The 22,075-nt window shown below is 42.9% G+C and overlaps 2 protein-coding genes across 14 annotated transcripts in view; one reads left to right on the top strand and one right to left on the bottom strand.

The window, feature by feature from the left end:
* Nucleotides 1–12,435, bottom strand: part of ATE1 (arginyltransferase 1) — a 154,596-nt gene extending 142,161 nt beyond the window's left edge. For 3 of the 11 annotated variants that reach the window (XM_061162799.1, XM_061162798.1, XM_061162795.1), the window contains exons 1-4: nucleotides 11,247–11,433; nucleotides 7,922–7,985; nucleotides 5,121–5,183; nucleotides 442–545 (exon numbers count right to left, since the gene is read on the bottom strand). In XM_061162799.1, the coding sequence (XP_061018782.1) occupies nucleotides 442–545; nucleotides 5,121–5,183; nucleotides 7,922–7,985; nucleotides 11,247–11,352 (337 nt within the window). In that variant the 5' untranslated portion in view covers nucleotides 11,353–11,433. Of the gene's footprint in view, nucleotides 1–441; nucleotides 546–5,120; nucleotides 5,184–7,921; nucleotides 7,986–10,784; nucleotides 10,840–11,246; nucleotides 11,435–11,742 lie in introns of those variants that run through there. The other 8 variants (XM_061162801.1, XM_061162803.1, XM_061162797.1 and 5 more) reach the window with 7 other exon arrangements.
* LOC133070490 (putative uncharacterized protein ZNRD1-AS1) lies at nucleotides 11,427–21,829 on the top strand. Of its 3 annotated transcripts, XM_061162809.1 has the most exons (4): nucleotides 11,505–11,555; nucleotides 15,420–15,618; nucleotides 18,232–18,307; nucleotides 20,361–21,829. In XM_061162809.1, the coding sequence occupies exon 4, from the start codon at nucleotides 20,451–20,453 to the stop codon at nucleotides 21,159–21,161; it is 711 nt and encodes a 236-aa protein (XP_061018792.1). In that variant the 5' UTR covers nucleotides 11,505–11,555; nucleotides 15,420–15,618; nucleotides 18,232–18,307; nucleotides 20,361–20,450; the 3' UTR covers nucleotides 21,162–21,829. The 3 variants fall into 3 exon arrangements, 2 of the variants coding, with proteins under 2 accessions (XP_061018791.1, XP_061018792.1); XM_061162808.1 differs by lacking the exon at nucleotides 15,420–15,618 and having other exon boundaries at nucleotides 11,427–11,555; XR_009696159.1 differs by lacking the exons at nucleotides 18,232–18,307; nucleotides 20,361–21,829 and having other exon boundaries at nucleotides 11,435–11,555; nucleotides 13,711–18,031.
* The last annotated feature ends 246 nt before the right edge of the window (nucleotides 21,830–22,075 follow it).

Below are 22,075 nucleotides of genomic sequence, written 5' to 3' on the forward strand. Positions count from 1 at the left end.
GATCTTCCCAACCCAGAGATCGAACCTGGGTCTCCTGCACTGCAGGCAGATTATTTACCGCTGAGCCAACATGGAAGCCCGGAGACCGTATCACTTTCTATTTACTTCACAAGGTATCACTAGGATCAAAGAAAATGAAGAATTCTCAAAGAACCAAGAAAACTAAGATTTCAATAAATTCCAGGAAATGACATCTTTAAAAAGGTCCTGTCTTCCTCCCAAGCTGGACTCTCCCTGGCGTATATTCCCCATCTCCCTGATTTGGGAGCCAGTGGTAACAGTCTAACAGCAGAGCTAAGAGTAGCCATCACCATCACAGTAACAGTAGCTCCTGACTGTAGTGGGACCTCCTTCCCCTACCTAAGAAATGAGTGAAAGTGAGAACCTTGGAAAGAAACATCTATTTAAAATAAATAGTTCTGAGCCACCATCTCATCTTACCCTCACAATTTCCTTTTGAAATTTCCCCTTTAGCCAGAAATTTCAACATTTTTTTCAAAACCTTCTTGTGAGATTTTGATGGCTGAAACTGTAAAGGTCGGCACCTAGGAAAGCAAAATAAGTATTTAAAAAGTGAACTGAAACTGTGCGGAAAGAAAATCAGTTCTAGATAATAGTACAATGAAGAAAAGCTCATGACTAGGATTTCTGGGTAAAGACAGGGCTTAAAGTAGTCTCTAATCTCATCTCAAAACTCACTAAAATACAGTTACGGGATTATTTTAAAAAAATAAAAGCAAAACACATAAACCACTAGGAAAAAAAATAATGGGAGAAACGCTGGAAGCTAGAAAACAGATGTACAAGTGCTAACTGACCTAGCAGAGCAGAGAAACTGAATCCTAAGCCAACAGCGGGAAAAGCCAAAAAGACACCCAATTTTCTCCACATTACCCCTAAAAGTCTTAGGGACTGGCAATACCTAATACCTCGGGAGATAAGAGTGAAAGTAGGTGTAGAACTAGGAAGATCCCTTGAAAGTCTGTTCTGCTCCCCTGCTCAACACAGATGATTCTCTAAGCCCAGCAGAAAACTGTTTTCAGAAAGGGTTAAAAAAAAAAAAAAGAGCTTTTCTGTGAGGAATACAGGCACAGCTGAAAGCAGGAAGTTCACAGCCAACAGTAAGCTTAAATGAAAGCCTTCATGCCAAGCACTGAGACCTCTGTCACCCACATCCCCAACCCAGTCCCAAAACATCAGCAGATGATACTTTCTCTCCAGAATGTGATCAGAATGAAAAATACTGACCCTGAGATTCTCCCAAAGAAGAGGTTAGCCAGACCACCCTACTTAACGACCATAGTAAACAAGACCCACCAAGGTACATAAAATTTCCAATGGGACACTGGAATCACCAGACACTAGAGGAGGGCCTCTAAAGCAAAGATAGGTGCCAAAGAGCTGGAGAAAGTAACCTGCAGGACATCGCGTGTACAGGGGGAAGGAAACCTTAACCTAAGAGCCAAGAACAAAAGTCTCTCTTAGAAGTAAAAACAGAGCAGAAGAAATTGAAAATTAAATAGAACACAGAAAACTTGGAAAATGAAGTTGAGAAAATCTCCCAAAAGACATGGAAAATCAAAGAGTAATAATATAATAAGAGAACCAGTCTAAAAGGTTCAATGTCTAAATAAAGACATGAGAAAAGAGAAAGAAGAAAATGGTAAGGAGAGGATCAACAAAATAACACAAGAAAACTTCCCTGGGACATGATGGGAGGCGCCCCTAGACAAGAGGGGTGTCTCAAGCACATATGTAAGGAATGAAAACAGATGCACTGCCAAACATATTATGAAACATCAAAATACTGAAGACAAAAAAAAAAAAAAAAACTTCCAAAGAGAAAACATTGTGGACAAAGGAATAAGACGCAGAATGCCACTGAACCGCTCAATAGCAATAAGACAACAATGGAGCAAAGCTTTCAAAATTCTAAAGGAAAATTACTTTCAATCTACACTCCTGTACCCAGCCAGACTATAAGTTTGAGCAGTCAATGGAAACATTTCCAAACAAAGCCTAAGAAAATTTACCTCCTATGCACTTTTTCTCAAGAAACTATTAGAAGAGGTGCTTCAGTAAAATAAAGGAATAATACAAGAAAGAGGGTAGAAGAGACAAGATGCAAACCAAGACCCAAAAGGAATCCTCAAGATGAGAGTCAAAGAGAGACTCCAGTGATTTATCAGGCTTAGAGGCAACCTGTTCAGATCACAGCAGGTCACAAGATTCCGTAAGAGTTTCATCAAGAAGATAAAAATGATACAGTACCTGAAGCATCTAAACATAGCAAGAGGAAATTTACACCTCTGGGGGAGCACTTCCAGATAAATTGGTAATAGGTGCCTCAAAGACTAGGTAAACAAAAATGAGAATGAGCCAACACCAGGGAAAGTAAAAACTTGTGCAGGAAAGATAAAGTAATACTTTGGCCACCTGATGCGAAGAGCTGACTCATTTAAAAGACTTTGATACCGGAAAGATTGAGGGGAGGAGGAGAAGGGGATGACAGAGGATGAGATGGTTGGATAGCATCATTGTCTCAATGAACATAAGTTTGAGCAAATTCCAAGAGATAGTGAAGAACAGGGAGGCCTGGCGTGCTAGAGTCCACAGGGTTGCAAAGAGTTGGACATGACTTAAAGACTGAACAACAACTACATGGCTGAGCTGTGAAGTCTATTTACACAGCCATAAAGAGATGACTACATCCATCCAAAATGATAACATTTCTAATTTGGGAAGTTGGGGATGAAGACAAATAGGAGTTTGAATGTGACAAGGGGAAGTGGGGTAAAATAAAGTTAAACCCTTATCTTTCAGAGAGAGAAGCCCAGAGATAATGGAGAAAACCAACCTATTAATAATCAAGTATTACTATATAAAAATGAAAGTGAAAGTTGTTCAGTCATGTCCGACTCTTTGCGGCCCCATGGACTGTAGCCTGCCAGGCTCCTCTGTCCATGGAATTTTCCAGGCAAGAATACTGGAGTGGGAAGCCATTCCCTGAACCCTGGTCTCCTGCATTGCGGGCAGATTCTTTACCACCTGAGCTACCACTTAAGCATAAGCATTTTACTTAAAGACATAGAGATGAAAAAACAAAAGAATCAGTTAAAAGGTTTGAAAGTGACTGCAATGAGAAACAGAAAATAGGAATTGGAGGGGAGGAGAGTGGTTCAGAGGATTGCCATTTTGCAAAATAAGCTTTACGGGAACTATTTGATTCTTTAAAGTGTTAGCAAATATGATATTAATAAAAATTAAAATTGAAAAAATAATTCATAGACAGGGAAGTTCATCCTCATTTTTACTCACATACTGGACAGGCCCTAGCATCTGCTAACAAAAATCAAAGTTGTAGGCTAGACCACATTGCATTTACCTAAGGCCTCACTGCACGACTACTGTAGTAAACAGCAAAATAACCCAAAGAATATGCAAAATGACTCCAAAAAAATTAACATGTAAAAATGAAGTTGTATAAAGAATAACAATTCAGGAAATTTCTTTTTTTAATTTGGCTGCACTAGGTATTACTTGTGACACTCAGCATCTTTTGTTGCAGCATGTGGGATTAGGTTCCCTGACCACGGATCAAACTGGGGCCCCCTGCATTGGGAGCTTGGAATCTTAGGCACTGGATCACCAGGGAGGTCCCTTCAGGAAATGTTTGATCCCATGTAAAATTATAAAATGCAAAAAAAAAAAAAAAAAAAGCACACTTTGTAATTACTTTGTCTTGCAATGTTCATTGAGTCCCTTTTCATAAAAGCAACACACCTGAAACAGTGCTCTGTATGAGACAGGAACCCAATAAATCATAGATGCTTCTATCTTTTTCTTCAACCCACTGAAATGGGCCTTTTCTGAATAGAGATTCTCAAGGTTCAGGCCAATCAACTTTAGACTTACTTGAAAAGAATCCTAACCATAATCCAATGAGAAATTGTTATCTGAAGGAAAATGATTTCTGTCTTTGAAGATATTACCACTTCATAAAGGCCAAAGCTGAAAGAGGTACTTTGTCATTTTATACTAAATGAGATGTTGTAAGCAAACTAGATAGTTATCTTTTTTCTTTATTGTACCAGTACCTTGACCAGTTAGAGAAGAGACAGGATTAAGCAGGAAATCAGTGAATTTTGAAAGTCAGTGGTCACCCTAAAATTAGTATGTTCAATGTTACATTATTTTTGTCTATATGTTCCCCGTTTTGTTTTGTTATCAAATTCTCAAAACAGTCTACAACCTCAAAACACGTTAAGAGTAACTAAGGGACAGATGTGAGGGCCCACCGAGCATGATGGACACCACTGTGTTTGCTTTATCTAGCGTATACACATAGGCTGAAACTGAAGACATGCTCTCCACAACGTTAACAAACTTCCCCTATTTTTCCTACCAGAAGATGGGGAAGAGGGAGGGGAAAGGGAAGAGGAAGGGGGAGGGAAAGAAGACGATGAGGGAGAAGAGGAGGGACCTTCCTAATCAGAGAAGGGAAAAATCCTCCCATGTTAGGGTGGAGTAAGGGGGGACACAACAGAAACACAAAATATTAAGAAAAACCAAGCAAACACTCTGTAGGAAACCAGACTTTTTAGTTTGGGTTTTCCAGTGAAGACTAGGCTCTAAACAGATGCAGGTTAAGTGCCAGCCTCCTCTTCCTTATTCCTTCTACAGGATTCTGCAGCACTGTCTGAATGAAACCACTGTGTCAAATAATACACAAGAGGATTGGAATTGTTGCTGCTGTTGTTGTTCAGTCGGTAAATCATGCACAACTCTTTGCGACCCCAAGCTAAAGTGATAAAAATTTGATATCTAAAAGTATTTTATATCTAAAAGTATTTGCCAATATTCTCCCAATATTTCATGCATTATTGACTAGATTGCTAAATAGTATATTTTATATCACATTAATATTTGTATCTGAACTAATCATATTAGTAAAAGCTACTGATCAGCATATGAATACATCAGTATACAGAAAAAACTTGTCTGCTTTTCTTTATAAAGAATGTCTACCTAGAACAGAAATACACTTGAAAAAGCAGAACTCTACTAAAAAATTATATATAACCTTCATATTAATAGAATATATTAATCAAAATTCTTACCTTATGGTGTACTGAGGACAACATGTTTGATTCATGACAGGTTTGTACACATATTTCCCGCTTCTAAAATTATAGAATAATTTTGTTAATTTCATACACATTTCTCATAGGCAGCAAAGTGGATTGGTACAGGAGCACGAAATTAATTAAGGTAAAAATCTAATCAACTGTATAAAAATACTGAGGTTGAGTTACTCTTCACAAGCTAAATGATCTTAAGTGGTGGGTAATCCAAGGACCAGAGTCCAGGTTTTCCTTTCCGAAACCTTGACATATGTACTCCACAGCTGATCACCTCGCTTACCCTCTCATCAAGCATCTGCAATCCCTTCCATGCCTCCATCCACTGCCCACCCTTGATACTGATCCATGCTGCTGCCTATGACATCCACACGTGGGGGTTCCACGGGCACCAGCATGACGGACTCCCAAGCCAACCTGATCCTTTCCAAGATTTCTGGATCTCAGCTGATGCAGAGCCATGGCACTACAAGATCAAATTTTTTGCAGATTTGCATATGCCCTAATCCAACCTGACTGGTGTTCTTATCACAAAAGGAAATTGGACATGAACCATCAGGGCTTCCCTAGGGGCTCAGTGATAAAGAATCCTCCTGCCAAGGCAGGAGACATGGATTCGATCCCTGATCCAGGAAGATCCCACATGCCCGGAGCAACTAAGCCCACACGCCACAACTACTGAGTCTATGCTCTGGAGCCAGAGCCCAACTACTGAGGGCTGAGGGCCTCAGGGCCTGGGCGCCACAGGGGACATCGCCACAATGAGAAGCCAGGCACTGCGGCAAGAGAGCTGCCCCTGACCACCGCAACGAGAGACCCAGCACAGCCAAAAATAAACAGATGAATGTTCTAAAAAGACACACTAAACAAAACAGTAGATACACACACACAGAAAGGACCACGTGAAGACACAGCAAAAACGCAACCAAGTGTAAGGTAAGGAGAGAAGGAAGCCTCAGGAAAAACCAACGCTGTGAACACCTGGATTCTGGACTTCCAGCCTACAGAACCATGAGAAAATACACTTCTCTCGCTCCAGCAGCCCAAACTGTGGTGTTCTGTTATGGCAGTCCTAGCAAACACACAGGAGTTCAGTTCCCGAGCCAAAAATCTGGGAGTCCTCCTAGGCTCTTCCCTCCCGTGCACCTCCATTTGCTGCCAGCAAGCATTCTACTTCCAAAACGTCTCTTGAGTCTGTCCCCTCCGATCCAGCTCCTAACCTACAGTCACCACTACTGACTAGGACAGCAGCTCCTCATCACCTCACACCTGGACACTGCAGTAATCTCTGGGACTCGTTTTCCTGCCTTCAGAATCACTCCCTCAGACACCTCTCTGCTTTCTGAATCATCATTTCCAGATCTCAAATTCCATCACTTTTCTCTCTGACACAAAAGCCTTCAATAGCTCCCCTGTACCATTAATAAAAAAAAAATTAAATCTCCTTATCATGGCACACAAAGTCCTGCCACATCTGACCTACATCTATCCACATTTTGGGCCTCATTCTCATGCTTAAGGAAAGCTATGAAGTTTCATTCGCTGGGCTCAATCCATGTCTTCTGGGCAGTAGTGGTACAGGGCACTTAATACTGCTCATATTTATGCAAGGAACCTTACCTAATAGTTATGCTAAAATCATCTACACAAAAATAGCTGCCAAAAAAACATGGCCATCAAAGGCAATGTGTGGACCTAAGGAAATCCTGATTCAAATAAACCAACTGTAAAAGAAAATTTTTTGAGATGAGCAGAAAATCTCAAAACTAGGTAACAGGTGACATCAAATTATCACTAAATTGCAAAGTATGGTAATGATATTGAGAATATGTTAAGAAAGAGAAAAAAATCCTTCTCTCTTAGAAACACATATTTAGTACAAGTATAATGACATGATATCTGAAATTTGCTTTAAATAATTTTGTGGGAGGAGGGGAGCGGGGAATATCTCATCCCACTGAAGCTGCTATAACAAAATACCATAGACTGAGTGGCTTATAAACAACAGAAATATATTCCTGGTAGTTCTGGGGGCTGGGAAGTCCAAGATCAAGGTGCCAACAGAAATGATGTCGAGTGAAGACAAGCTTTCTGGTCCATCTTTTCTACATATCCTCACGTGGCAGAAGGGGCAAGGGAACTCTCTGTGGTCTCTTCTATAAAGGCACTAGAATCCCATTCATGATCCCATCCATCTTCATAACCTAATCACCTCCCAAAGGCCCTACCTCCATATAGGACTTAACATATGAACTCAGGGGGAGATACATTCAGTCCATTGAAGGGAGCAAGGAAAACTTGATGAAACGATTGGCAAAATGTTAACAACTGCTGATGCCTGGTGATTAGTACATGAAGTTCATTACAATGTTCTCTCTACATCTGTGAAATTTTCCTAATAAATATCCTTAAAGTGAAAGTCGCTCAGTCGTGTCCAACTCTCTGTGACCCTATGGACTGTAGCCCGCCAGGCTCCTCTGTCCATGGAATTCTCCAGGCACGGATACTGGAATGGGTTGCCATTTCCTTTTCCAGGGGATCTTCCCAACCCAGGGATCGAATCCAGGTCTCCCACATTGCAGGTAGGTTCTTTACCGTCTGAGCCACCAAGGAAGCCCAACATCCTTAAAAGGAGAAAACAATCTGTACATACAAAATGTAATAAAAATTTTATTAAACCTATTTCCAACAACAGGAAGATATTTAAAAGGCAAATAATATGTTTCAATTATAAGAAAAACCTGAGTACCCAGAAGGATCTTTACATTAAGGACATTTACCTTCGCCATCCTCGGTCTATGAGATCCTGATAATCCTGCACAGTCATTGAATGTGCCCACATGCCTGAAAAATAAGTGCCATGTTCGTAACAACAGGTGGAATTTTTACTTTTCTATATTCAAAGCATTATTTTTAAAATGTGAATACTGAAGCAAAAAAATCCAGCTCACACTGGAGAAATCAAAGTCTGCACATACTTCATACTTTTTAGTTTAAAACAATACACAACACAAATGAAGGACATGATGTATTTAATCTTAATTTTAAAAATAAAACACAGAAAGTGATCACATGCACTTAAGGATTGGTCAATAGTTTCTGTGACATCATAAATTTAAGATCTCACTGCAAATTACATTGCACCTTTAAGCCATAACAATGACCCCAATAATTTAATAAGCTGGTCTCTTCAGAAGAATTAAAAAGCAAATGTTTTCTTGTGCATATAAATTCTCCTTATTTTGTTTACAGCATAGTCTTACACACTGAAAATAAGACAAAAGTATACATACAGCAATATTCCTTTTAAATATAAAAAAATGAAAGTAATCCAAATGCTTTTGAACACAAAAGTGATTACAGAGACTAATTTGTTATCAACAGGATGAAAAAATTATCCAACCATGAAAAAAATGATTATGAGAAAACACTGAATTAATGGTAAAGAAAGTTGGATTTTACTCTTGTAAACAATAAACTGCATCAAAAGTATGTAAAGACAGAGATAGGCTTTATTAAACAGAATGTAGAAAGAAAAGCAAGGGCATACATACAACAAATGTCAGAAGCCTGGGTGGCGCTCACTGACACTAAGTTACTCTATGAGGCTTAATTTCCTCATCTGTAAAACAGGAATAATAAAACCTTCTTACCTAATAGGTGGAATAGGTGGAGTGCCCTATAGTAAAGATTACTATTAAAATTAAAAACAAGATGATAGAACTGATAGAAATTTACAGGTATCTCTTTAGATGAAAAGGTTGAAAGTAGGTTCTTTCCACAAAACTAAACAAAGGACATCCATATTAATTGACTTTCTTTTACTAAAATTACTAGGAAAATAGTTAAGGACCTAATATTAATTTTGGACATGTATAACATAAATTATGTTACATATGGGATTCCCTGGTAGCTCAGCTGGTAAGGAATCCGCCTGCAAAGCAGAAGATCCTGGTTCGATTCCTGGGTAGCAAAATCCGCTGGAAAAGAGATAGGTTACCAACTCCAATATTCTTTCTTGGCTTTCCCTGGTGGCTCAGCTGGTAAAGAACCCGCCTGCAATTCGAGAAATCTGGGTTTGATTCCTGGATTGAGAAAATCCCCTGGAGAAGGGAATGGCTATCCACTCCAGTTCATATTCTGGCCAGGAGAAGTCCATAGACTGTATTTTTATAACATATAATAAATCTACATAATATAAATTTCTTACATATGTATTATAATCATAATACTAAAATTTGAAACAGAGAGGAGAAAAAATCTCTAGTACCCTAAGGCAGTCACTGTCACCGTTAAGGGTTTTTTCCCTCCCTGGGCTGTAATCATCTCACCTGTTATTTGCATCCTTCTTATTTCCTCCGTTTAACCCAAGACTATAAATTTTTTTCACTTAACTCATCTTCTTAACTGTCGCTAACGACTGCGTTATACTACATTCTACCGCCTCTCACCCACAAGAAGCACTTAATAAACATTTTTACTTAATGAGTACAGGGACACACCATCATCGCCCAAATCACTGCCCCAGGGCAGGACAAAACACTTTTTTTTAATACAGAAACCACCCAAATTTAAGTCTCCATGGATATCCCATTTCCCACAATGATAGATTATTCTTTAAAATAAGTGCATATACTTTTGCCAAAGCTTGACACTGCAAGAAATAAACATGACGTTCTGTTTACAAACGAACAAAAATTCTTCGGGAAGAAACTTGAATCACGGGAGGGGGCACTGTAGGCTGGCTCTGTCGTGGTCACCGAGGTGGGTGGAGAAATGACAACAAGCACCTGGTACCATTTTCAAGCACAACAGTACGAACAGGGGCCCCTCGCGAGCAGCGGCTACCGTCCGTTTCTTATATATTTCTCCAGAGACATTATCCACGGATATCCACTCACGTGTTTTACACACACACACACCCTGTCTACACAGACAGTACCCGACACTCACTGTCCCGCACACACACACACACGCACACCCCTGTCTACACAGACAGTACCCGACACTCACACACACACACACACACACACACACACACACACACACACCCCTGTCTACACAGACAGTACCCGACACTCACACACACACACACACACACACACACACACACACACACACACACACACACACACACACACACACCCCTGTCTACACAGACAGTACCCGACACTCACTGTCCCGCACACACACACACACGCACACCCCTGTCTACACAGACAGTACCCGACACTCACACACACACACACACACACACACACCCCTGTCTACACAGACAGTACCCGACACTCACTGTCCCGCACACACACACACACGCACACCCCTGTCTACACAGACAGTACCCGACACTCACACACACACACACACACACCCCTGTCTACACAGACAGTACCCGACACTCACTGTCCCGCACACACACACACACGCACACCCCTGTCTACACAGACAGTACCCGACACACACACACACACACACACACACACCCCTGTCTACACAGACAGTACCCGACACTCACTGTCCCGCACACACACACACACGCACACCCCTGTCTACACAGACAGTACCCGACACACACACACACACACACACCCCCACCCCCCCACCCCCCCACCCCCGTCTACACAGACACTACCCGACACTCACTGTCCCGCAGCCTCGCGTCTTGCGCTGACCACCGGGGACACCCCGACAACAGCATCTGAAATCACAGGTCAGCCCCTGTAGCTGACCACGCCACAGCGCTCCCCGACGGGCGTGTACTTAACGGTCTCCCACTGACGACGGACACCTGTTTCCACACTTGGCTCCTGCGAGACGCACATTATCTCGCAAGTCCGACCGCCGGTGTGAAAAATGAGCCTCTAGAAGCTTCCCTGCTCTATCAGGGGTGAGGTCCATTTTCAAATTCTGACAGCCACGGCACTCAGGGAGAACAGCGTTACGCATTTGCTCCACGAGGGCCGGACGGCGCAGGGGCTACGCCTGGGCCGCTGCCAGGACACCACCCTCCAGCCACTCGGCCCGAGACGCTGCGACCCCTCGAGGACACCCGCCCGCCGCCGAGCTACCGGCGCCCTTCCCCGCCCACCAGCCCGGCCCGCTCACCATTGGAGCGACTGCCCGACTCGTTCTTGCAGTAGCCGCAGCGATAGAAGTCCTCGCCCTCGAAATATTCCACGATGCTGGGCGAAAGCGCAGCCCAGGACGCCATGGCCCCGGCCTCTCAAAGGCGACGCGCGGCCCAACCCAACCCCACCGCCGACGCCGCCACCCCACAATGCACCGCGCCGCCCGGGCGCCAGCAGGCCTAGCCTCGCCGGGAGCGTCCTCGGCGCTGAAGCCGCCTGCGCCATCTTGACCGAGGGCAGCCTTCCGCTATTTCCGCTCTTTCTCCGAAAGAGACCGCCATCTTCGGTAAGGGTGAGACCGAGAGAATATGAAAAGCAACGATCTGGGAAGAAACGCGTGGGGAAGGGAAGCGGGAGCTGGGGAGTAGGACCTGGGTGCTCCCCGCCGCGAGGGCCTAGCCTGAAGCGCGGCGGGCGCTGTGGGGGTTTGTTCGCGAGGCGGCCGCGCCGACCCCGTTGGCCGGACCACTCACCACAGGACGCCTTGCCCTCCTCGGAGTCGCAGTAGCCGCAGCGGTAGCCGGCCTTGAGTCCCTTGTACTCCACCATCGAGGCCATGGCTGCCTCCAGGTTCGCGCGGGCCGGCCACGCCTCTCGGCGCCCCGGGGCCGACCTTGGCGGAGCGCGGGGGCCCACGGCGGGGAGGAGTGGAGAGCGAAGCAGGTGTGATGGGTCCCAGCGCCTAGGGGCCCCCCGTCGGTGTTGGGTCCGGGGGTCTCCCAGGATGAGCGTGGATTGTAGCGGTGCCCCCCCCCCGGGGACCCCGAGTCCGGGACCCCAAGTTCAAGCCAGCCCTTTCCAATTACTCCATCGCTGATCCTTCCCACAACTGCACGTTGTCAGCCGCAGTTGACACATAAGGAAACTGAGGAACAGAGGTTGTGATCACTATTTCTAGATCCTGCAGACCTCAGGTTAAAAGTTAACATCTCAGACTGCCCTCGCCAATTCTAGCGTCTTCCAAACCAACAGGTACTTAGTAAATATCCCCTAGGTTGGAGTACACATGTAGGTGTTCTGTGGATTGACAGGGTAGGTGAATTGAACTCTTCCCTCTTTTAAAGAAGACAAATGTCAGAGCCAGTTGCTGTCTTGTACCCAGTGCCGCCGTATCTTGCAACTTTCAAACAGAAGGTGAAAGTCAGATTTTTTTTTCCCTTAGTACAGCTATTAAATGTTATTTTTAAAGAACTTTTTAACTGTACAGGCCAAACACAACATGTATAAAAGCTGAATTCAGTGCACAGGTCTCCAGTTTGCAACCACTATTTTAAAGGGGATTTTTCAAAGAGTAACAGTCCAGGAGTAAAGTATAAGAATGAGTGACTGCCTCCAACTAAGTAGTATTCCTTAATCTTTAACTCTGTATAGGCAAGTAATTTAAACCAGTCTGTCCTTATGTTTTCCCCCTGTTGGCAATAAAGTTGGTCATCTTTTTACAATGTTTAATAAGGTGAAATCATGAAACTTGGAGAAACAGGTAAACTTTCGAAGTCAGTTTCAACATTCTTGACCCCAAGGCCCACTGTGCTGGCTATGTGCCTGTTAAGAGGTCATATTGCTGTTATATTGCTAAGCATCACCTGTGCCTCACACAATGAGAAAAAAAAGCCTAAGGATAGCTATGTAGTTGCAGGAAGACCCTAGCTTTATCCAGCTTCTCCAACTCCTTAGATTTAAAGGCTCCTTGCTAGGTCTCAGTACCCATGTTCTTAAAGACAGACCTTGTCCATTTTATTACAGCAAATGTGATTATTTCTTGTCCTTTCCTGGACAACAAAGGAAACAAAGGCCAGAGAGGCCATATAACTTGCCCAAGATCATACAACTAGTAAAAGACAAATAGGAGGAAAAGGTGATTTTAAAAAATTAATTGAAGAAGAAAAGAGATCGACAAATACTAGGTTTGGAGTTGTGTCACACAACAGACCTGGGTTCAATCCCTGGGTTGGGAAGATCCCCTGGAGGATGAAATGACCCACTCCAGTACTCTTGCCTGGAAAATCCCATGGAGTTTCAAAGAGTCAGACACGATTGAGCAACTTCACTAGACACAAAGTTTTCATCTTTCAGGCCCCGATGAGAAAAATAATGCAAAGTTTCATTTAGTTTCCATCTTGGGGCAGAGGTTTGGGGAGTTGGAAGAAGACACTATTAGAATGTCCTTTTATTTATGAAACTGCCTATTATAGATAGTTGTCTTTGTTTTTAACTTTCATACTTGACAATAAAATGCTGGCAACACTAGCATGTTTGGTTCCATTAACAGTTTATATAAACTGAGTGTGAAATTGAGTTTATGAAACTTAAGAGTGAGGTTTGACCTAGGCACTAATGATGTGAAGGATTCTGCATGGTGATAGACCCATGATTCTTGCATTAAAGTGAACTGTGGGACTTCCCTGGTGGTCCAGTGGTTAAGAATCCACCTGTCTGTACAGGGCACACGGGTTCAGTCCTTCATCCACATGCCATGGGGCAGCTAAGCCCATGTGCCACAACTGCTGAGGCTCTCTAGAGCCCGAGAGCCACAACTACTGAAGCCTGCGTGCCCAAGAGTCCATGCTTTGCAACAGGAGAAGCCACTGCAATGAGAAGCCTGTGCACCGCAACTAGAGAGTAGCCACTGCTCTCCACAGCTAGAGAAAGCCCTTGTGCAGCAGCAGAGACCCAGCACAGCCAAAATAAAAGTTAAATGATTTAGCTAAAATTTTAAAAAATAAAGTGAAATGTGTTTCTTTGAATAAAGTGTTGAGTAGATAGCAAGTTTGGGAGGGGTGTGCAGTTAAATACAGAGGGACATGCCAGGAAAGAGCTAGGTATGAGCACCAAGCGTCTCAGGGAAGGGTGGCGTCCTAGAAGACACTCCTCTGTGGGGCACTCACTGCCAGGAGACCTCAGATTAGGCCCCTTCCCTCCTCTTCTAGACGTTTCTGCTCCAGTCAGTATTCTTGCCTGGAGAATCCCATGGACAGAGGAGCCTGGCAGGCTACAGTCCTGGGGTTACACAGTCAGACACGACTGAAGTGACTTAGCGTACATGCACGTATGCACTGGTAGCCACTAGCCACATGTCCCTACTGAGCACCTAAAATGTGGGTGGTGTGACAGGGAAACAACTTTTATTTAAATTTATTTGAATTTTTAAATTGAGGCAGCACAGACAAGCAGGATAAATGCCAAAAATCAAAAACCTGCATGTAGGCATATCATGTTCAAACTGCAGAAAATCTTCAAAACAGATTCTCGAAGATAAAAAGAAATCCTTTTAAAAGCCAGAGAGAGGAAAAATTTTTATCTATAGAGGAACAAGGATAAGAATTACATCAGTCTTCTTGTTAGAAACCATGCAAGCAAGAAGAAAGGGAAGTGAAATATTTCAAGTATTGAACCACCAGCCTAGAATTCTGTATCCAGCAAAATTATCCTTCAAATGTGAAAGAGAAGACTTTCTCAAAGAAAAATGGAGGGGATTTGTCACCACTAGATCTGATATGCAAGAAATGTTTAAGAAATTCCCGAGAAAGACAAAATAATATAGGTCAGAAACTCAGACCTACTTTTAAAAGAAGAGCATTAGAGAAGGAATAAATGAAGAGGTAAAATCAATTTTTAATCTTTCAAAATTGTATTTGATCTGACAGATAACAGATTTTTTAGTTAAAATAATAATACAGGGTGCAAGCTTATAGATAAGTGAAATGAGTGATAGCCGTGTTTTAAGGGATAGGAGGCAGGAACTACGGGGACTTCCCTCATAGCTTAGTCGGTAAAGAATCCCCCTGCAGTGCAAGAGACCAGAGTTCGATTCCTGGGTCAGGAAGATCCCCTGGAGAAGGAAATGGCAACCCACTCCAGTATTCCTGCCTGGAGAATCCCATTGACAGAGGAGGCTGGCGGACTACAGTCCATGGAGTCACAAGAGTTGGACATGACTTAGTGACTAAATCACCACCAGGTAGGAACTGTGAATACTGTTATAAAAAGGTACCTGGACTGCCTATATAGTAGCTATTTGAAAAAGAACTTGGATTAGTTGTAAATATATCCTGCAAACTCAATGACAACCATTTAAAAAAGCAAACAAAATATAATTGTTATGCTAAGAGAGGAGAAAAAATAGAATCATAAAATGTTTAATTAATACCAGATTTGGCAAAATACGACAAGGATGACAAGACAATATGACAAGGCAAGATATGACAGAGGATGAGATGGTTGGATGGCATCACCAACTTGATGGACATGAGTTTGAGCAAGCTCTGGGAGTTGGTGATAGACAAGAAAGCCTGGCATGCTGCAGTCCATGAGGTTACAAAATCGGATATAACTGAGCAGCTGAACTGAAGGTAAAGTAAGAGTGGAAGACAAAAGTAACATAAAGCAAGAGCAACAAGTAGAAAACAGCAACAAATATGGTAGATACTAATCCAGTTATATCAATTATCACTTTAAACACCAGTGATCTAAATATAACAGTTAAAAAAAACTATTGGACTGGATAAAAAATGAGACCCAACAATGTTATCTACAGGAAATGCCAAAACACAGATTAAAGGGACACAGAAAGATAAACAGTAGTAAAATACTTTCATGACTTGATGCTTGAAATTCTTTGATTATTTTTTGAGCATAAAATACCCATATTTACTTTTTTAACTCATTCACTACTGATTGAGTTGGAGGCTATGGTTTCAAGCACATCTCTACAAACAGCATGTTTTAGAAGTGGTAGGTTTTATTTCTACTGAACAAACAAAAATCCAGGTTGTAATTAATCACTGTATTTTCTCCTTTTCACTTTTTTTTTTTTTTTTAAGAACTAGAGAGATCATAATGGGCTACACTGGGACTTTGTTTGAATGGATGCCACTCACATATATGGTGAAGGGTATCGTGATGTGACTATGCAGAGTCATTTTCATTAATGTTATTTCAACATTGGTGTCTTTTTTGCTTCTTCAGTGACCAGTTATGAACATATTAATAATTAAATAGTATATGACTAGAAGTATATTAAACAGTATCAAAGCTCAAAACTTCATTGCAGGAACAGTATTTAGGTGAGTGACAGCCAGCTAAGTAATAATGAGACCGCACCACTTGCCCACCTTTGCACTTGTCCAACCTCCTCCTGCTACTGTAAGTGTGCCTACAGTATCCACTCGAGGGTTCTCCACCGACTCCACAATTCCATTTCTATGGAAGGTACACAATATATATTCCAAAAGGAGAAAGAAGCTCTTGTTGCCTCAAAAGATGCTTTCTCTAACTGCCCTAAACTGGGACACTTCTCTGTGTAAAACACAGGCCCTTCTACTTTCTGTCTGTGGCCATTTAACCCAGCTCTCCCTAAAGCTCATGTCCTGCCAAGCAGACGCTGTCTCCACCTACCACCTCACAGTAGTTTCAATCTAGGATAGTGATGACACACAAAAAAAGCTTGTGACTGCTTCTGGTTGCCCTAGAAATCAGACCAAGGCATCCTGAAGGATCAACAGTAGGTAGCTGAAAAGTCTGCAAGAGGGCCAGAAACTTTAATGGCTGGAAAACAGGACTTTGCAGAATTGAGAATGGGAGATTAGAGCTGAGAGAAGAGGACACCAAGAGAAGAAGAGCGAAGAGCAGAGATGTTGCTCGTAAAGCTGGCAATTGATAGGGCAATGGCTGAGGCAGAAGACACCAAAGATAAACAGCCTGGTGCCCTAGGAACAGCGGAAGTAACCAGGGATGCGCAGAGGAGAAGGTACAATGGGGGGCTGTGGAAGGAGCAGCTGGCAGTGCAGACCCAACCCTCACAGCCTCCTTTGGTGACTGACTCAGAATGGTTGGCTCTGAGTGCAGAAGAACAGTAGGTATTACCGTCCTTACTTTTTGAGTAAAAGCAGGAGAGTATCATTTGTGTGGGGATGGGTGCAGCACAGGAAAGAAGACATGGTCTGGAGTCACACAGACACATCCCACATCTGAAACAAACCATGGGACCTTTAACAAGTCACTGAACCTCTCTTCACCTCAGTCCACTTGGCCATGAAATGGGGGATAATAAGGCTGTTTGCAGGACTAAGTAAAGGAATCTATTTGCGTTCTTAGTACAATGCCTAGAGTATGATAAACTCTAAAATAATGTTGTTATGGAAATAATATAAGAATTGCTTAAGAAAGAAAAGATTGAAAGCAGAAATGAGTCTTTGAGAAGTTAAATAGCAAATAGTGTTTTTTTTTTCTAGTTCTGTGTTATAAAGTCCTTCTTTTTTGCTAAGAGAAGTCAGAGAAACAATATTTACAACGCAGATTGCTAAGCAGAGAACCCTGTTTGCTAAGTGAGCAGGTTAAGAAACAAGGTTTTGAGGATGCCTAAATGTGACTGTGCTCTATCATCAGTGGTGAATGTCTCTGCTTTATTTTTCTGCATTAAAAACAACCCTTTCTTGCTGTCAGATTGTTTTATTATCTATTTAAAATGTAAATCTTTCACAAGATTAATGAAATGTTATAGTTAGGTAGCTGTTATTGGAAATTAATGATAGCTTATAGATTAAATTTATTGTTCATCACCTCATGCATAAGTGAACTTAAAATGGACTTAACAACTTTGAAAACTGAACTTCTCATCAAAGGCAAGTTCTCTGTTCTACTAACAATATACACAAACCATGGTTTGGGGAAGTTGAAATCGTAACTCAGCCTCTCTCCACTGGTAAATGTGCTGTTGACAGCTTCAGCCTCAGACACAATTTGGTTCTTTGTTTATGCTTTTACCAAAGAGCATTTCTTCCTTGATTCAAGGAAAGACAAAATTTAAACATATTGTAGAGCCTTGCCTGTTGACACACAAAAACATCTTTTGCTACATGTTAAAAGTGAGTCCCCAAATCAATTCACATTACCATTCATACCAGAGCATGTTTCCCAAGACCTTCCTCCAAGTCCTAGTATAATTTCTCTTTTTGCTCTTCTAGATTGGCCTGGGCCAAAAATATTCAAGACCCTCGGATTGCAGTAGGTTCCCACTCCCCATTAGAAAAGAAGATTAAGGTGAGGAAATACATTTACCATGAACATTGGAGCCAGTCATAGAATCATAAAAATGTACCACCCAGGTAAAAAGGGCCCAGGTAATTGAAGGGAGCATGCTTTACTTGCACTGTTTGATTCATTGAGCACGAGTGGCGCTGGCTGGACAGCAATGAAGAAAATAAACACCCTGCCCTCATAAGGGCTTAGTCTAGTGAGGGATGCGGACATTAAACAGATAGTGGCCGCAGATTGTGAGAAGTGTCGTGAAAGGAATTTTATTTTATTTGAATGAGTTTATAGGTCTGAAGGAGTGACACTTAGGCTAAAACCTAAAAACTGTAACATATACATTTGTACCCCAGTCAGAGTTGCTACATTTTGTGTTTGAGAGTATATAAAGAAAGAACACCTGGAAAGATTCAGATGGCAAAGTTTTTGTGGAACAGAAGAGTCAGTGTGGCTGCTGCAGAGGGAGCAAGGAGTCGCCTGAGAGACTTGTTTAGAGCCGTAATCAGAAATCAGTTTATGATGCCACCCTGGAGTTTGTGATTTTTCTCCCAAAGCAGTAAGATGCTATCCCAGGTTTCTGTGCAGGAAAAGTGGTGTGTTCAGATTTATGTAACAGAGAGATCATGGTGGTCTGATGGGGCTGGAGACAGACAGAGATAAGTGGATTCAGGGAAGCTAATCAGAGGCTGCTGCCCTCTAGGGTGGGGGCATTTTGAAGTTAGAAGGGACAGGACTGAGAGGGGAAGACTGAAGGAAGCACTGTGGGGGAAGAGACGCATGGGGCTGTGAAGTAGGCAGTATCCAGGTGAAGCGGAGGTGAGCTCCGAGCAGCCTGTGTGCCCTGACGGTCTCGCTCACCCCTCACTCCCACTCCAGTGCCAGACGCACGGTACGTCACTTGTTGAATAATCAAGACTGTCTTGGTCCAAGGAAGCCTGAGTGTGACTGTTCTCTGTCCTAAGTAGAATTTCTCTGCTACACTTTCCTCCATTACGTGTAGAAGGCAACCAGTGAAGCAGGTGGAGGGGGTGGCCGTGAGGTAGGAAGAGGATGAGGGACCATTCAGTTACTTGGGGATGTTCGGCTAAGGGCTGGAGTAGCGCAGGGGTCCAGCGTAGCCTTAGTCAGATGCCCTCGGCTACAGCCTGGAAGTAAAGTATTCCAAGGAGGAGAGAGCGGTCCCCTCTGGAGATTGCTGCTGAGAGGCTTACGTGACAGCCACAAAAACAAGATCACTGGTGACCCAGACGAGGGGGTGGGGGGAGGGTGGAAGCCAAACTTAAGAGGTAATTGCTTCAAGTTACACAGTGAAGGGGAGCGAAAGAGGGGACGGGCTGTGGAGGAAGCATTTTCCTTTTTTTGTTTGAAGATGATATATACGAAAGCATAATTTTATGCTGATGGATTGATCCAGTAGACAGGAAATTTTGAAGCAGGGAAGGGAATTTGATCGTTGTAAACTGAAGTTCTCAAAGCTCAACAAACAGAGGTGAAAGAACTGACGTTTATTTTTTTGGCTGCGCTGGGCCTTTATCACTGCACGCGGGCTTCCTCCAGTTGCGGCGAGCAGGGGCTGCTCTTGTTGCAGGGCACAGACCTCGCGTTGCGGAGGCTTCTCTTGTTGCACAGCACAGGCTCTAGGGCGCCCGGGCTCAGCTGCCTCACGGCATGCGGGGTCTTCCAAGACCAGGGATCGAACCTGTGTCCCCTGCATTGGCAGACGGATTCATAACCACTGGATCACCAGCAAAGTCCCAGAACTGGCTTTTGATAGCTGAAAGGGCAGGAAGGCAGAGTGCAGGAGAGATGCATGGGGTTGTTCCTGCAGTGGGAGGAGTTCCTGAGGGCCTGCTTCTGGTTTTTCAAGGATGTAAGGGAATACAGGAGGAGGGGAGGGGAGGGGTCTTGAAGAGGAAGACAGAAAACAGTTACAAGACCCTAACTGGGACATAGTGTGAGGGTGCCAGGCAGGGCTAATGGCTACCTGAGAACTGTGCCATGGCCTGTTTAGATAATAAAGGACAGTCAACTTAAAAGAGTTCTAATACTTCCCTTTGACAAGAATTTAGGTGGTGTCCATTCTTCAGAGGTGAGGAAATTGTTAGCCCAAAAGACTCAACAGGAGAATGAAAGACTTGATCAACTTAAGGCCATGTCTTTTGACTTCCGGTTTGCCCAAGCAGAGGCATACTACTATCAACACTACCAGGAAATGCTGGAAGAAGCATGCAAACACAAAATGATTCCAGAAGGGGAAATTGAAACAGAGGAAAAGGAAAGGAGACCACACAATGAAGAAAAAGAAGATGCTAAAAAATGGCACTATTTAGTTCCCGAGAGAGAGCTGAACCAGATACAGAAACACATACACCGAGCTGAACAAGCCAGAGGCCTCAGAGACCACAATTATCAACTGCTCCCTCAAAGCATCTCAGATGAAATTCCTTCCCACGAAGTATTAAACCAGAAGAAGGATGAAAACACTGAAAACATCCAGAAAACACACAAAACTAAGGCCAAGCAGTACAGGGTGGCCTGGGCAAAGAAACAGATAAAGGGACATCAAGAACGAATGATTCTAGGGAGAGAACTCACGGAGAAAAGAAATAGTCAACGAGTTGCTCAAAAAATACCTGCACAAGCTCCCCCTTTCTTGAAACCTCAAGTGAAGAAAAAGGAAGTAAAAGAATATGAATGGGTCACCACCTATCCCATTGTCCAGCCTTATGCGGAAGCACTTTTAGAAGTGACCGTTCTGATGGAAAAGTCCAAAAAAGAGGGTAAAATCGGAAAACCACTCCAAAGAGAGCTCTTGAGTATACCATCATTTTTGAGAAGTCAACTACAAAAACATAAAGTTTAAATTATTTTCTAGATTATTGTATTTCTTTTTCAGGTGAGCATACCTTCATAGATGTTGGTGCAGTAAAATCTAATGTCTTCTAATATTGTTTCTAAATGCATGGCACTGAAAAAAAGAGAGGTTAAACCACGAGCTCAGCATTCCCAATGTTTCAACTCTCTGTATAGCTAACCCAAAACCTTGTGAATTAAAATCACCACCATTTTATTTTATCTCAGTTCTGTAGCAGGCATTCCAGCAGAGCTCAGCTGGGCCATTTTTCTGCACCCATGTAGCACCACTGGAAATGCTTGGAAACAGTCAAGTGATGGCTGGACTAGTCCGTAGGTCCCAGATGGCTTAGCATGGATAGCTAGAAGGCTGAACCTAGCTGGTCCCTCTCCCTGGCTTCCCTCCCCAGGTAGTTTAAGGGCCATGTAGTAGTTGGACTTACTACCTGGTGATTCAGGGCTCCAAGAGGCCTGTCAAATGCTACAAAGTCTTCTTATGACCTAGCCCCAGAAGTCCCAGAACATCACTTCTGCTTATCCTACTAATCAAAGAAGCCACCAAGATCAGCCTACATTCAAGGGGGGAGAAGCAGACTTTTTGTCTCAAAAAAACATGGGCTTATTTCAACCTACCACCCCAAACCTCTAAAAAAGTCTATCACACACCTCTATCCTTTATTATACTTTTCATTTTTCTTTTATGTGAACACTACTCATAGGAACAAATATTTTTATACAAAGAAACCTGCAATTCCACAGCTTTTGCATTGATCTTGACTAAAGAACCTTGGCTGTGTCTCTAAAGACACAGAGTGTAAAAGTTAGAATTATAATGCAGACAACACACTGTTTTGTGTTTTCCAATGCACCTAAAATTTAATTGGATATCATGTACCTGGGCCCAGGGCTTCCCTGATGGCTGGT

Source organism: Dama dama, chromosome 15 (genome assembly GCF_033118175.1).
Source record: "Dama dama isolate Ldn47 chromosome 15, ASM3311817v1, whole genome shotgun sequence".
NCBI lineage: Eukaryota > Metazoa > Chordata > Mammalia > Artiodactyla > Cervidae > Dama > Dama dama.

Bases quoted from the DNA above. Each gene is read 5' to 3' on its own strand.
- LOC133070490 (XM_061162808.1), top strand. From the start codon at position 20,451: ATGTCTTTTGACTTCCGGTTTGCCCAAGCAGAGGCATACTACTATCAA.